Below are 17,967 nucleotides of genomic sequence, written 5' to 3' on the forward strand. Positions count from 1 at the left end.
AGATTATTATTTAGAGGCTGCAGAAGAATTGCAGAGTGATGATAGCGTGGAAGCACAGCTTTCGAATCTGTTTCATGACAGAACCTGCCGTTTCAAAGTGTTACCGGCCCGCACTCGCACTTTGCCGGGCCGCACTGGAGAGTTGCGAGCCTGCACCGATGCCGCAGCGAAAGTGTTAATCTCTCTCAATGTTCTATAGTCTATGGTTTGCTGTGAGATCTTTTCTCTTCCTGTAGATTCAAGGTTTTCACCTAGCTGTGTGAAATGAGTCTGGTTATCTTGCCATATTTTTTTGTCTAATCTTGTTTAATTTTGAGTAGAAGAATTCAGACTTCTGGAAAGAGCTTTGCAGGCCAACTTTTTATGCACATTCTATTAACATTTCTATTTGTTTGGCTCCTGTTACTTCTTTATCTGAGAGTAAGGTTAGGGTGAGATTTCAAATTTGTCCCAGAATCGTCATTGCCATGTTAGTTTCTAATGTCCTTGGATTTTCAGTAGTTGTCCCCATTCCCTCATTGCTGTGTCCAGGACAAGGGTGACCAATATTAGGCATCATCCATCACCTTAGCACACTCCAGGATTGATCATGAAGAGTCAGATACCTCAGCCATGAACTTAACTTTTATTGTGCCAGCCAGTTTCTAATTAGGCTTAGTGAATTTGGATTGAATACCTGTACTAAGATGCTTTAGGATTACTGGTCACTATAATCATATGCTTTTCTTAACTTTATGAAGTGCAAATGACTGGAGTATTCCTGATAGCCTTTTATTTTGGAACTGTTCCCAAATGAAGATCTGTTCGCTGCACAAATGAGCAGGGTGAAAGCCTTCCTAGTATTGACCAGTTTTGTTTTAACTGTTCTCGTGTTCTCTGGCATAAGTATGCTAAGAAAATTTTGCAGGTAACTGATAGTAGGGAGATTCCTCTGTAGTTTTTCACATTCACCCATCTCCTTTGTTGTGGAGTGGGTGGATAAGGGTAAATTTCCTGTCATCAAGAAGTTTAATACTTTGGTCCAAGATTCTTTAATAGTTCTGCAATGATACCGTCACCATATGTACTGTTTAAATATATGTTTGTGAATCTGTTCACATGTTGGTGGAAGCGATTCTTGGTGAGCAGAGGTGCAGTCATGTGTTGGGAATCTTCTTTGATGTTCAGAGCAGTTAAGGAGATCAGAGAAATAACTTACCAGTTCCTGGCAATTATCTTGGTTAATTAATGTGAATTTTCCAGCTTCTTTTCTGAAGCATAAGTTTTGAGGAGGGTACCCATCTACCTTCTTTGTGGAAGTACTGTAAAATTCTCTTGTGTTATGGTTGCAGAAATTTTTCTCTGTAACATCCAGTTGCTCCTTTATGTACTTTCTTTTGGTTTGCTAATAAGTTTGCCAGTCTGTCTTCTGGACTCATTAAAATGACATAGGCTTTCTGATGCTGTTTTATGTTTTATTTCTCAAAGGCTTGTTTGTGTCTTTCTAGTGCATTTCCACATTCTGAATCCCACCATGAGTGTTTAGTATTCTTTTCTACAGAATCAGTTCTTTTGTTATTTCTGCAAGCTTTCTATGGAATTCTTGCCGCATGTTTGCTTGTGTTTCCTGCTCCTGCTTTATGTTGGATTCTGTGATCTTTTTTCGTGTTGAACTTCTCTATGTATCGTTTTTATTGATTTCCTTAAGTGAAAATTTGAATCAGATTTGAATTAAGTACTGGTCTGAAACAACATTTATACTTCTATGAACTTTAATGTCTGGGCTCTCTTTCTACACTAGTAGATGATGAAAAAGTAATGTGTGTCTCAGAGCTCTGAGGGTCTTCCCTACAGATTTATGGAACAAACAGTTCATCTAATCCAGTCGAAACTGAGGAGTACCTCATCTCATCTAAGTGGCTGGAAGAAGATACTTTGTAACTGTGCAGTTGTGTTTAACAGCCAAATATCTTTCCGTAAACGTTACAGCACATAAGTGGCAGCACACTGTGTCAAGATTTCAGTAAAAACTTCCATGGCTGCCATGTTTTCCCATGTTCCCATATTGTCTTGTACCTAAGCAGAGTAACAACTTCAACGTTTCTAAATTAACAGGTGAGGGATACTTTGGACTTGTTTATATGTTGAATACATGTGTAGTAGAGCATTAAGAGTAATAATGGAGTCTAAGCAGATTATGAATTCCACAGCACAAATGTATCTTACTTGATCAATCCCAACAAGATTGGATTTAACAATGTCAAATATGGCAAACATTAGTAAAATGGTCTTGAGAACATTACCAGTGGAAACCAAAGAGCACCCACGTGGCTGCCCTTCCTTAGATTCCCCTACGATCAGATTCATGTAACTGTAGGAATGTGTCTGAATTTCATAAATCTTATCGATTATGAGCAACTTGTGAAACTCTGCTCCATTTGAGGGTAAGCAACAGCTGGCTTTGCTGATGATCCTGGAGCAGGGAGGAACATATGTCTTATGCACTACAAGATGCTACTGCCAGGTGGATGACGCGACTGGACTAGTAGAGATTACTAAATATCTATGGTCATCCCTCCTGAAAAGTGTGTGACACTGCATTTCAGACCACCTGGAACAATTAGACAAATACACTCTCTGGATGTTTGCTTTCTTCCATGCTTATACAACATGTTATTGAACTACATGCAGTTACACCTTAAAGGATAGGATAGCCAGTTTCACGATAAGCTCCACAACACTGTTTTGTATTCGGTTGCATGCCGTCACATTCCATCAGTTCTCCTCAGCCCAAGACACCAAAATGATTCTATATGCATTATTTTAGAGAATATCTAGCTGAACATCCCACATGGTTTGTAAGTCCCAAAGAGTTCACCTTCAATCTTGATGAAGTGAACCTTTGTGATCACTACGGCATGCCATTTTTCTTTCGGTGTTCATGGTTCAAGTTTACAGTTTGTTTTGAACATACCTTAAATGTTGATGTAAATTTTGTGAAGTGTAATACATACAAGCGATAGGTTTATCTCTGCACCTCCCAGACACTCATTTTCTGTCACCCTTCTGATGCACATGGTGAGTCATTAGCAGTTAATACTTTTCCTATCATAACTGTTAACACAACACATTCAGATCTACATGACTAGTCTTCGAATCACACTTAAGCACCTGCATAGGGTTCACTGAACCACCGTCACGATTCTCTATTATTCCAACCTCGTATAGCGTGCGGAAAGAATGAACGCCTGTATCTTTCCGTACGAGCTCTGATTTCCCTTATTTTATCGTGGTGATGTTCCTCCCTATGTAGGTCGGTGTCATCAAAATATTTTCGCAGTTGGAGGAGAAAGTTGGTGATTGGAATTTCATGACAAGATCCTGTCGCAACGAAAAACGCCTGTCTTTTAATGATTTCCAGCCAAAATCCTGTATCATTTCAGTGACATTCTGTCCCATATTTCACGATAATACAAACCAGACTGCTCTTCTTTGACCTTTGTTGATGTACTCTGTCAGTCCTGTCTGGTAAGGAGCCCACACCGTGCAGCAGTATTCTAAAAGAGAACGGACAAGTGTAGTGTAGGCAGTCTCCTTAGTAGATCTGTTATTTTTTCTAAGTGTCCTGCCTTTAAAACACAGTCTTTGGTTAGCCTTCCCCACAGCACTTTCTGTGTGTTCCTCCCAATTTAAGTTGTTTGTAATTGTAATTCCTAGGTATTTAGTTGAAATTATAGCCTTTATATTTGACTTTTTTATCAAAGTTTAATAGATTACTTTTAGCACTCATGTGGGTTACCTCACACTTTTCTTTATTTAGGGTCAACTGCCAACTTTCGCACCATTCAGATGTTTTATAAATCGTTTTGCAGTTTTTTTTTATTTTCTTATTTTTTTTTTTTAATCTTCTGATGACTTTATCAGTCGATAGATGACTGTGTCATCTGCAAACAACCTAACACGGCTTCTTAGATTATCTATATAAACGATTTGGGAGACAAAGAACAGTAAAGGGCCTAAACATTACCTAGGGGAATGTCAGAAATAACTTGTGTTTTACTCAATGACTTTCCATCAATTACTACGAACTATGTCCTCCCTGACACGAAGTCACAAATCCAGTCACACAACTGAGATAACAGTCCGTAAGCACGCAATTTCACTGTAAGCCGCTTGTGCGGTACAGTGTCAAAAGCCTTATGGAAATCCAGAAGTACGAAATCAATCTGAAATCCCTTGTCAATAGCACTCAACACTTCATGTGAATGAAGAGCTAGTTGTGTTTCACAAGAATGGTGTTTTCTAAATGTGTGTTAACTGCGTGTCAAAAGACCATTTTCTTCAAAGTAATTCATAATGTTCGAACACAATATATGTTCCAGAATTATGTTGCATATTTACGTTAATGATATGGGCCTGTAATTAAGTAGATTACTCCTACTACCTTTGTTGAATATTGGTGTGACCTGTGCAACTATCCAGTCTTTGGGTACGGATCTTTCGTTTAGCGAACCGTTGTATATGATAGTTAAGCATGGAGCTAATGCATCAGCATACTCTGAAAGGAACCTAATTGGTATACGATGTGGACCAGAAGACTTGCTTTTATTAATTGATTTGAGTTGCTTCACTACTCTGAGGATATTTACTTCTACATTACTCATGTTGGGAGCTGTACCTCCATTGCTATCACGCAGAAAAGACATCGATTGTTTCTTGCCACTAACATACTTCACATATGACCGAAATCCCTTTGGATTTTCAGCCTGGTTTCGAGACAAAGTTTCATTGTGGAAACTGTTATAAGCATCTCGCATTGAAGTCCACGCTAAATTTTGAGCTTCTGTAAAAGATCACCAATCTTTGAGATTGTGTGTCTGTTTAAATTTGGCATGTTTGTTTTGTAGTTTCTGCAACAGTGTTCTGACCCATTTTGTGTACCAAGGAGGATCAGTTCATCGTTTGTTAATTTGTTTTGTTTTAAATCTCTCAATTACTGCTGATACTATTTCTCTGAATTCAAGCCACATCTGGTCTACACTTACATCATTAATTTGGAAGGAGTTGAGATTGTCTCTCAGGAGCATGTCAAGCGAATTTTTATTTGCTTTTTTTGAGCAAGTACATTTTTTGTTTATTTTTGGAGGATTTGGGGGTTACAATTTTCAATCCTGCTCTGACAACCCTGTGTTCACTAATCCCTGTATCTTTTTTGATGCTCGTTATTAACTCAGGATTATTTGTTGCTAAGAGGTCACGTATGTTTTCACGACCGTTTACTATTTGCATGGGCTCATGAACTAACTGCTCGAAATAATTTTCAAAGAACGCGTTTTGCACAATTTCGGATGATGTTTTATGCGTACCTCCGGAATTAAACATGTATTTTTGAGAACATATCAAGGGTAAATTAAAGTCACCACCAACTATAATCGTATGAGTTGGGTACATGTTTGAAATCCAATTGAAGTTTTCTTTGAACCTTTGAGCAACTGTATCATCTGAACTGGGAGGTTGGTAAAAGGATCCAATGACCTTACTGAAGATTGAACTTGCAACCTCGCACTCAAGGGGTTCCTTGTGAGTGACAATTTCATAATCAGGTAAATGTTATAACATTCCTGACAGACAGATTTCAATAACTTTGGCGGAAGCGCCTCAACACTCATTCATCACGACTGAGCATACTAGCTGCAACATAATTCACTCTTTAGTTTACAGTCTGTATCCATATTTCTATGAAAAATATATCCATTCAGTTCTTATCTTTAGAGTTTGAACTATAATAAAGAAGGACATCAGTAGATTGAAGTTTCAACTAATTATTCTACATTCCATATGAACTGCTTGTTCTGTCATAATATAGCAGTTTTCTTCCAATTTTCTATCAAATTAGGAGGGGAGCTTCCAGTTCCAAGAGTGAGAGGAAGTGAGGATGAAGGTTCTTCTCTCTGTCCATATTAACTCCACCACAAAGCTTCTTCAAATATTCTTGGCCACGGAAAGGCAGAATATGTTTTCTTAATAGTCCTCTTTTTGTTCTAATATGAAACATTTGGACAACTAGCAAGCTCTCACATTTTGATTGCTGTCTTGGTTGCCTTGAAAATGTGAAGGAATTGCTCCAACCATCTTTTCTAGCTGGGTCAGTATTTGTCATCACATGTCCATTTAGGTTGTTAGAACTTAAAACTATGCCTTATTTCTGAAATATAGCTAGGAAAGTAACAGTCTGATCAGACAGACTTACTTGCTTAGGAAGAGACTCCAAGTGAATGGCTCAGGTCAAAGTCACACTTGTATCGACACTGCCAATGCAGATCACTATTGAACACAGATCAGTTCACACTTCAGTGTTACTGAGGGTATATCTCTTTACATTATTCCCTACTGTAGCAGAGTACCTCTCACACATCTGCAATTTGATAAGAGCAATTTCTGTTGCAAGTGGCAAAGTGAAAGTCATTTCTGCCATGCCTCACACTTCTGAAGTTTAAAATCATGACATTGTTCAAACACACCATGGATGAAAGCAGAAGAGAGATCCCAGTAGTCATAAAAAGTTATTATGAAATTAATTCATTAACCCAGATAAGTGTACATATTCTCAGGAGAAAGCCTGATAAAGCCAGAGAAATCTTTCATAAATTATGCCACCGTTCTAAAGGTTATAACAATCTTTTATCTTGGAACAGAAGGCAAAACAATCCTTACAAATTTTACAGTACTGACTTTACTCAAAAGTCTTTAATCATACAGTCTATTCCAGCAAACCCTATTTGAAGACATCGTATCAAGGCAAGTGAATCAACATAGCGTTACTGAAGTAGTGACAAAAACATGTTTGTTGAAGCTTTGTGCATTTCAGATGGAATAATTTATTTGGTGTTAGAATGAAATCAAGCAACTGGTCTGTCACCTACTGATAGTTGAGGATCCCATTAAGTGAATAACAAAATAAAGAGGAAATGGACCTGAAGTGTCCTTTCCAACATATGATTTCACGCTTGGGTCAGAAAAACGAACAGAAAATATTTACTGTTAGACACGGGTATGATAATGTATGATGAAGCAAATTACACTAACGAAGAAGAGACTACTGTCTTAGTTTTTACTACTTCACATCATCAATATGCCAAAAAGTTTACATTTCCACTGGAACCACAAACTTACCTGTCAGACTTGTGACGCACATGATGCAGCATTTAAACCAAGGACAGATGGCCTAGCTAGTACTAAAAAAATTTCTCAGCATGAGCTGCATCTGCAGAAGGCAGAGGAAGCACATTGTTTTTTGAAAAGACCTGTTGAAATGGCGAATGAGGCAGCAGAACTTTACTGATATTTGATCAGCAGAAGATATTACCCCTACCTTCATTATAAACTGAGTTGGCGTATTACAAGAGAGAATAGTGGATCGATAATCATAGAATACATGATTAAGTCGAAAATATTTTTGTTGCAAACAATTTTTTATTTGAGTACTAATAAAACTGTCACCCATAAAACAATTCTAAATGAATAGAAGTACTTCATTCTGGGTATGCTAACAGTAGATAAGATTTGCAATGACTCTTTGTCTTTTGGAATTGGATCTTTAGTAATAGTAAACATGAACTGAGCATTGCATACCTTAAAACAAACTCCACATAATTCCACAAAGGATCAACATTAAATATGACTAACTTTCAGCTGAAAAGACAGACAAACATAAACAAAAATACTATTATTTGAGAATGAAGAATAGGTAATTAACAGTGAGAAGCACTACCAGCCCATGTCCAGTTGACCTTGTTGTACTGCATGTGCATATGATTTATTATGTATGGAAAAGTATTACGTGCAATAGATGTTACAAAATATAAGACATCCTGTTACCATTTCTTCGCATATTTGACGATTACTTCTTCCTCAATTTGGGGCGTATCTGCCTGTTATACCAAAATCACATGTCTCCCTACACTATTCCAATGATACATAATTGAGTGAAGCATTATTAACAGAAACATTTTGATGAAATTAGAATCTTGAGCTGGAAAAGAGAATTTTTGCACCAATTATGAGAAATTGCTTCCTTTGGTACCTTAAATTGTATCCCTTATTCTTTTGCCTCTGTTCTCTTCAGACAATCTCTGGTGATTGTCACTTGCATGCTGCTTTCTATCAGCTTGGTGCAATGTGTATACTTTATTTCATGTAAATTGCTCTCTGCTTGAAAACTGTTAACTAATGTAGTTTTTAACTGATGATCCTGCTGTCTACGACGTTCTCTTTGACCCAGGTATGAGCAGTATTAATGATGGAAACCATTTATATAGCAATCTCATCTTGCTATACAGTATACATCTAAACTCGGCACTACAAATAGCACTAGGTAATTTTTTGTGCAAAACAACTTAACTCTTTTCAATATCTATCACTCATTCTTCTAGTAGCTGTTCAAGAATTGGAGTATGGGCTACCACACCTACCATTTTCCACACCCGCACCCGCGACCATGGGATTATCTGGTAACTTTCTGTTTCTCTTTCACACTTTGAATAAATTAGTACTGCCATTTAACTGAGTCACTGAATAATTTCTCCTCATTATTGAGTAACTAGCAAATGACAACTGCTATAATAAATAGCTGAAGTACTTTATCTCAAATGCTCTCCAAGCTCAAGGCTGAGATAACTGTGTGGTGTCACCGCCAGACACCACACTTGCTATGTGGTAGCTTAAATCGGCCGCGGTCCATTTAGTACATGTCGGACCCGCGTGTCGCCACTGTGTGATCGCAGACCGAGCGCCACCCCAAGGCAGGTCTCGAGATACGGACGAGCACTCGCCCCAGTTGTACGACGACTTTGCTAGCGACTACACTGACGAAGCCTTTCTCTCATTTGCCGAGAGACAGTTAGAATAGCCCTCAGCTAAGTCCACGGCTATGACCTAGCAAGGCGCCATTAGCCTTACATAGCAAGTGATAGTTTGATAGTTATAGTATGAAATGTCTCATCCGGAATGCTGTATTCCCAACAAGGATAAATAAAAGTTAAGTATTCGAGGAGCTGCATACTTTTCTTATTAGCATTCAATACTTATCCTGTTCCAGAATTCACGCCCGTCTGCGTTAGATAGCTTCCATTTCGGCCTCCTCTATCTACAAGGTGTTGGCACATTTACCAACACATCAAACTGTCCTTGTTTCCTTACAAATACAAGCCTAGTACTTTATCACTGTTCTTCGTACAGGCTTCCATTCCTAACTATTACTGTGCACGTAGATCCAATCTATGTATTTTATGAATGCACAAGTTATTAACGTAAATAAAACTTATTGATAATAAAACATTTTACATGGGTGTTTTTTACGTTTTGAGTGGTGTTTTTGCTGTGGAGCGAAACAACCTACTAAAGTAATGTGAACATGCTTAGCACAATCTAACAAACATTAGAAGCAGCACACTATACAATGAGGCGACAAAAGTCATGGGATACCTTCTGATATCATGTTGGACCTCCTTGGCATAGAGTAGCAATTTGACATGGCAGAGATTCAACAAGTCGTTGGAAGTCTCTTGCAGAAATACTGAGCCATTGGGTCTCTATAGATGTCTAATTGCAAAAGTATTGCTGGTGCAGAATTTCACACACACAAACTGACCTCTCGATTGTGTCCCATAAATGTTTTATGGGATTCAAGTCAAGCTATCTGGGTGGCCAAATCATTCCCTTGCATCATCCAGAATATTCTTCAAACCAATTGTGAATAATTTTGGCCTGGTGACATGGCACATTTTCATTCATAAAATATCTATCATCATTTGGCTGTAAATGTTGGCCATAAACGGTCTCCCAGTATTCGAACATACCTGTTTTTATGTCACCGATTGGCTCAGTTGGACCAGAGGACAGTCCATTCAATGTAAAAACAGCCCACACAATTATGGAGCAACCATCAGATCACACAGTGCCTGGTTGACAACTTAGGTCCATGGCCTCTTGGGGTCTGCACCACACACCAACCCCATCATCACTCTGGCCAACTGAAATCTGAACTCATCTGAACAGGCCACAGTTTTCAAGTCATCTAGCAACCAAAGGCTATGGTCACGAGCCCAGGAGATGTGCTGCAGGTGATGCCATGCTGTTAGCAAAGGCACTCTTGTTTGTCATCTTCTGCAATAGTCAAATTAACACCAAATTTCAGCACCAGTCCCAACAGATATGTTCGTTGTACTTCCCATTTTGATTCCTGTGGTTATTTCACATTATGCTGCTAGTCTGTTAGCACTGACAACTCTACACAAACGCCTGTGCTCTCGGTCATTAAGTGGAGGCTGTTGGCCATTGTGTTGTCCTCGGTGAGAGGTATGTCTGAAATGTGGTATTCTCAGACATCTCTCGGCACTGTGGATCTCTAAATATTGAATTCCACAATAATTTCTGAAGTGGTATTTCCCATGTATCTTGCTCCAACTACTATTCCATGTTCAAAGCCTGTTAATTCCAGTTGTGTGGCCATAAACACATCAGAAACCTTTTCACATGTCACCTGAGTACATATGACAACCAATTCACTGCCCTTTTATACCTAGTGTATGCAATACTATCACTATCCGTGAAGGTGCACATTGCTATCCGCTGACTATTGTCACCTCAGTGTAAACCCAGCAACTGTAGATTTACACAAACCTTTATCTGTCTTGCACCACAGTTGCTATACAAATTTTCAGAAGTACTTACATCTAAATCCACTTCCAATTTGTTTATGTCATCTGTTGCAGTATTTAGTCTTTCCAGTTCAATCTGAAATAACAAACAGTATTTTAGGAGAAGCAAGACATAAAATTCAATCATACTGACAACTAAAGCTGTAGCACAAAGTGAAGCACATGCAATTTAACTTAACCCAGGCATGTGCAGATAGTTTGGTATAAGAAGGGGGCAACAGTTCACTGGGAGCAGCCACTGCACGGTAGGGGAAAGTGCTCTTATTTGTCTCTGCCAAATTATATGACATTACATGATCCGACATTCCCAATTATTAAGTACTCTCCCTGCAACTACTGTTTAGGGTGACTGCAATCACATACAGCTTAGAAATCTGGCTCGCAGCCAACAGTCAACTGAGTCCATGATTTGTTCTAAGAAGATAACCAGCTAACTTACGGGGAGAAAATGTTGCTTCTGTGATTAAGCTATCTGATTTACATGTTTAAGTAGTTTTTTATTTCCCATTTTTACGTATAATAACTACATACTTTGTAAAGAGTATATATTTTATATTTAATACAAAACAACTTTTGCTTATAACTATAATTAACAAACTTTAAAATTGTATGTATGACTGACTTTGTGTATTACAAACCTTTGTTTTCTTCAGTTATAATCAATTCATTTCAATTTACCATCATTTTCAATTTTGTGGGACCTATGCAATCTCTATATGTAGTTACTGGATTGGATCACATGTGTGGTGTGTTGTGTAGTAGTACCAGTAGAAAGCGTTCATAAAAAATTCAATTAACTTTCACTGAGGGGTTTTAACTATCAATTTAAACAATATTAGAGGTTATTATTATGACTTGAATCTGCTTCCTTAAGAGATATTATAATTTACTGCCACACCACCATCACAGACATAGTGCCACTGCAGAAAACAGTTAGTTTTAGCTTTGCTAAAGAAACATTCTAGCAACGAAGGATGGTAATTTGGAAAGGAAAAGTAAACCAAATTCCTACCATATCAAGAAGCAAATTACAGTCCTATCAAACTGCATATGATTGTTATTCCTCTTTGTTGTGGTTACTGCCATATTAGATGTGGTTGATTGCAAGCACATAAGCATGGTTTACAAAAACCCAAACTGAAACTATATCATTTAAAACTTTTTTGAGGTCAGAACCTAAATTACATGATAACAAAGAACTTTTTAAGGTTAGTATTTATGAGACTGAAGGTTAACCTCTCCCTGCAATAAACAAATTCAATAGAATATGAAGATGTGAAATCTTTACTACACTGCAGTTATTACCAATAATAATAATAATAATAATAATAATAATAATAATCATCATCATCATCATCATCTGGGATACAATGCTTGCCTTTCTCATGGCATACCAATCATACTAAATTTAGTATATTGTGAAGCGTAGCCCACATGTATTGTATCTTAACAGGTATTCTGTTCCCAAGTGTTAAACACAAATCTGATTTTATCTTAACGATAAGAAGATATGCCGAGTTCAAAATCACTTTGATTAACCTAGTTTATAGTATACTATTTCAAATGATCTACTCTCACCCGTCACCAACAGAGCTTTCCTGCAAACTATGTGATAACATCATTTTTGTATTCTACTATGGGCTAGTCCCCTGAGGCACTTATAGCCACCTTAGAGTAATTATTGTTAGTTTATTGCTTTCCACTCAGTCATGACCAGGTTACCAGCGCAAAACACCTTAGAATTCTTCCTGGAGATATCTAGACACAGTCATGAACATTATGACTTACCGTATCTGTGATATACGTTTGAATAAATTACTGAATTGTGCTAATCAGGCCAATATAAATCAGATACTTTTATCCTATGTAACTTTTCAGTTTTGTAACATCTGAAGCAGACTCGTAAAATACTTGCTTAAACCTCTTGAGAGATGAATGCTGATTCCTGTTTTTGGTTGTGAACTGCAACTACAGCTTTGTGACTGTTAACAGAGGCCAGAGAATTATGGTCACAAATGGAGGGTGTTCAGTAGAATTACTGCACTCTAATACGTTAGAACGCTGCATGCTCACAGACCACCAATTTCATGCACACTGCCCTCCACTGTTCACATACAACTTGCATAAGAGATGTCATTGAAGTGGGCCCTAAAATCATGGAAGGGTAAGAGTGACATGCAACTCGGATTTGCCGCTCAAAAAACTGAAACGTTTACACCCTTGAGAGACAAATCTTTGGTATAAGGGTTGTCCAAACAATCTCAGAAATGATAAACCGTGGGCCAATTTTTAAAGTTTTATTCGTGTCCCTAAGGATAGGTTTAACCCTTGTAGGATGGAATTGCTCTAATGGGAGTGTGTAACAGTTTTAACAAGGAAACATGAACCCAATTTTTAGTAGTAAGTCACCACACTGAAATACTAGCACAATTTGATTTCCAGCATTCACAACAAGCAGAATATTTGAAAATCATATTCACAATACAGAATTGTGTTAAAGTCCAGATTTCGAGTTTTAATAAATGAGAATATTGAGATGTCCTTGACCAACACTGTACACAATAATGAAACATTTACCTCAAGATACTCTGTGCCACTTTATTATTTCAATCAACTCCACCAGTGTGTTTCAATCCTTTAACTGCTGCAAATCAGCTTCTTAACAGCAACGTTGAGTGCTGGCTCAGTATCACCTAATCCAGCTACCTGTGTTAGGTGTTCTGCATCTGCACAGTTTCCTGGTGTTGAGTTATTTTTGTAGCTGTGGCAGCCATTGTTTTTTTGCTTGCTTGCGGCACTCAACATTGTCATTATCAGCCCTTTTAGAATTACTGCATAAGATCAATAGCATTAAATAAATAAAATGCAAGTACTTTTATAAATTAGAGTGTGCAGCAATCAGTTTTTTTTTTTGGGGCAAATCCAGATTTCGGGTAGTGCCTAGCCATTATCAATGCACTATTTTCTAGTCTCTATGCATGTCAGTTCCCTGTTGTTCAGGTGTCAGTCACAGTTCTTTGAATACTTCTAGTATTCAAAGCACACGCAGGATAGAACAGTGGATTACATCCACCCAAGTATATGCCTCTTTAGCTGTGGTATCAGTTGACTTACTTATGAATCCCCACATGTCCTGGTATCCAGTAGAATGATAGCTCCTTACCCTGTCTTTGCACCTGGACAACAGTACCCTATTTGTTTCAGACAGTTTTATCCATGGGTGTATATGCTGGATGGTCTGCAGAGCACAGAGTGGGCAAGAGCATACCAGGAATTTCAAATCAGGATCATGTTTCATTTGATACACAGTTTTCACACAGAGTTCAGCATCAAATATAGTAAACTCACTCTGCAGATGGATTCTTAACACATGGACAGGAAAAATAATAGCACAGCCAGTATCGTTCCCTCTCTTTGGACCCATTAGTATACATTAAATTAAAATCATGGTGCTCAGACAAAAAGGTTACCAATTTGTTCTTAAAAATTATAGTCTGGAGTGGACAATTTGTTGCACTCTGTCAAGTCTATAATTATCCTTGACTTCAGTAACAACCAGGTAGGTGCTCCTTTGTACCACCTCCATATGTTTATTGCAGGCACTTTGAGGGTCTAACTTAATTCCTTGAGATGTGGCAGCCAAGTCAGTTTTCTATCAAGTAAGAGACCCAGGAAGCACACCGTGACCTTAAAATGTAAAATGGTGTCAAACAGTCTCAGTTCAGAGGATACAAAAAGAGAATGATCATGATTAAAATCAACACAGTTTTCTAAGTGGAGAAATTAGTTCCAGTCCTAGCAGACCATTCTTCGAGTCTTAAGCATCAACTGAAAATGATGAGATGAAAATGTGTAACTAGATGTGGAGCAGAAAATGGAGAAGTCATCTCCAAACAATGAGCAGTTCACAGGGCTCTTCTGTGAGGACAATATGCTATTGATCGTAATTGCAAGTGAGGTTACAATTAGAACACTTGCCTGAGAGATACCATGAATCTGAGGGAACCTAAAGAGCATTTCCAACTGCATACCTGAAAATGAATTGGGAGGGAAAGACTGCAGAAAAATCTGCCAACAACCACAAAATCCCCATTTGTGTGACTGACAGATGATATTGTGTGTCTATGTAAAGTTATATACCTTTTCACTGTTGAAAACAACTGACGGAAAATGCTGTTTTCAGAGGAATGCCTCCTGCATAGCCACTTCTAGTAGTGTTGGCTTATCAAGAGTGGAGTATCATCATCTAAACCCACACTGAATGCAGCTTATTAAATTTCTATATTCTAGAGTCAGAACAAAGACGGTTTGTATAATCCACTTTAGAAGAGTAATACTACAGTAGCTGCTAGGACGTGCGTGTTTAAGAATGGGAATCATTACTTTTTCCATCCAAGGGTCACAGGATATTGACCATCACTCCATATTTTATTAAAAAAAGCCAAGTAGGAATTCATTTGATTCAGGTTTAAGGTGCCATAGCAGGCCATAAAATATAACATCTGGCCTGGGAGTGGTCTTACGAGCTTCTGATATCACTGTGTCCTATTCCCACTTGAAGGGGAGATTATAGGAATCTAGATTGTTGGAGCTTAAATGAATCTGTCCCCTCTCCCTGACTTTGCAACATGCCTAGAAACCTGGAACTAGACTTATGGACAATGTTACATCATAAAAGTAGTGTGCCATGGTCTCTGGTATCCTCACAGGGGTGGCTTTCAAGACACCATTGTCCCTTATGGCAGCTAATCGACACTACATCATTTTCCTAGAGATCTTCCTTACCAACTCCCATACAACTGCAGCGAAAGTTCCCCAGGTAATGGACTTCAGAAACTTGTGCCATAATTGCTCCTTGCTGTTCTTTGTTGTCCATCAAACTTTGGTTCTCATTAGCTGAAAGGCTGCAAGGTTCTCTGCTCATAGACTGCACTTCAACTTTCTCAGCACTGTCTTCTTGTCCCTTATTGCACCACACTGATCATTCCATCACAGAACAAATTGCCTCCTGTGATGGCCTGAGAATTTTGGTATAGATTCATCAGCAGCAGATTGGATCAGATTGGTAATGTGATCCACCCAATCTTTAAAACAGTCTCTGTGCTTTAGTACACAGACCTGTCTGTACAGTATCCAGTTTGCCTTGCTGCAGAGCATCCATATAGCTGGCTTTCCCCTCTGGCTCAGTTACTTGAAGTAGGGGCACTGGAGTGGATGCCACCTACCATTTCCCACTGGTCAGTGACTGCAAGAGCAGGAGAGCAAACTGCCATGCCAATGTCTGGGAAAGAAGCTGTCGCCATGCAAAATTTTGTCATTGTCCCTGCATTCAAGACATATATGGATTCGTAGCTTAAGATATTTTTCAAGCACTTTACCCCTTGGACATGTGGAATTGCAGCCTCAGAACACAATGTGCACTGAAATCTCCTAAAAGGAGAAATCATAGGGGAAAGCTGGTTGATGAGCAAAGAGAATGCCTTGCTATCCAGTGGCTGTTATGGAGGGAGATAAATGGAACACAGTGTGACCTGAAATGACACAAAATGTATGGTGACAGCAACTGCTTTTAGTGACACAGGGTGACAAGTGAGAGTACAGTGTGTCAGTGGCTAACACTGCCACTGCTCCATTAGTCCTTTTGCCATTTTGGTAATGTTTTCTACACATGTGATAGCCTGGCAGCACAATTTCAGAAACCTCGACACATTCCCTGAAGGCACATACATGCATGGCCTAACCTTGTTAGGATCTTTACTTCATCCATATGATACATGGAGCCATTTAAATTCCACTGTAGTATGTTCATTATCTGTTGGTTAGGTTTGCCTACCCTTTCTCTTTGCATCTCGGTGGGCAGGCGAATGTTATTGGAGGTGGACTAGGGACACTTAGTAGGTCCTTTAAAATGGCCACTTCCATTTCCAAATCCTCAGCATCTGAGGTGGCTGCTAATTTTGTCACTGTTGCTTTAATTTCCATTGTATTGTATTTTGACTTTTCTTCACGATAACTTCCACTTTTTGAGTAGAAACATGTTAAGGAGCACAAGCAAGTGAACCAAACAGTGCTGATGACATTTTATTTTGGGGGTAATGGTGGCACAGTGTCAGTCATAGAAGCCTATGAAGATGATTTGCTGTCAGGGCAGGTTTATTGGAGCCTGTGATCTGGCAGACACAGGAAACATGAGCAGGAGTTAATAGGGGAATTAACAGCTTGTGACTGTGGTGACACACTGACTGTGGGCTGTTTCATGACCAAGGCAAATGACAAATGATTGAGGCTGCATGGCTGTATGCAATTTCTTTGCCATTGCATAACTAATTTTTTATTATTATTTCAAATCTGTACATGGGACACACTGCTCCAAATTAGATATTAATTGGAGCAGTTAACACATACTGGTGGATACATGCTTTCTACACATGGTTCATGAGCCGCTTGGCCACAGTTTCCACAAGCAGAATGACCATTAGAGACAGCTGTTGTGGGATCAAATCATTGATACCTTAAATACTGCAATGGATTCGGAAAATATGGGCAAGCAGTTGAGTGAAAAACCACCCTTAACATGACTACTCAGACTCGCGAACTGAAAGTTAAAAATAATACAGGTGTTCTTTCAACTTTTCCAGTCTCTCCTCTTCATCAAATTCTGCAGATCTGTTCACACCTTCACCTGCCCATTCCTTGTTTAGGACGATGATGTGTCTGTTCATTAGGTTTCCACATGACACCTCTCCAAAGGTGGAATTTACAATTTTCTACAGTTCAACGACAATGGATTATTTTCCCAGGGTTGTCGATTTAAGAAGTTTTTGTACTTATCACAAAGTGGCAGTTTTGATCAGCTATGTATCATTGTGTTATTTCTTCACTGACTTCAAGCCCCTCTTAATACCACCCAGACGTTTCTGTATGAAGAATGGGGACACATTAGCTAAGGTACCCTCTTCCCTTTTAACAATCATGGAAACATATTGACACAACAATCCTAGAACTGTTCCTAAATTTTAGAGGAGCATGCTCAAAAGAAGTACCCCTCATGTGTTCTCTTATTGGGTTGGAGAAGAGTGCTCACCAGCAGTCCCTCCCATTCACTAAGAGCAGTTTTTGAAGAATTAATAGGTTCCACAAGTATCCCACAGGTAGCTAGGGAACATACGTTCACCCAGACTAAGCCCCACTTGCCTGGGTAAGCTTTGTATGAAAGAGGCACAATGAGTGTTCCACCTCAACAGCCATGCATCCCATTGGTATTCAGCAT

General features: G+C 38.7%; 1 protein-coding gene across 2 annotated transcripts in view; it reads right to left on the minus strand.

Annotated features, from left to right (window-relative positions):
* LOC124556314 overlaps window positions 1-17,967 on the minus strand; it is a 226,203-nt gene that overhangs the window by 197,501 nt on the left and 10,735 nt on the right. For both annotated transcript variants that reach the window (XM_047130287.1, XM_047130286.1), the window contains exon 2: window positions 10,711-10,773. In XM_047130287.1, coding sequence (XP_046986243.1) covers window positions 10,711-10,773 — 63 coding nt within the window. The remainder of the gene's footprint in view (window positions 1-10,710; window positions 10,774-17,967) is intronic.

This window comes from Schistocerca americana, chromosome X (assembly GCF_021461395.2).
Source record: "Schistocerca americana isolate TAMUIC-IGC-003095 chromosome X, iqSchAmer2.1, whole genome shotgun sequence".
Classification (NCBI taxonomy): domain Eukaryota; kingdom Metazoa; phylum Arthropoda; class Insecta; order Orthoptera; family Acrididae; genus Schistocerca; species Schistocerca americana.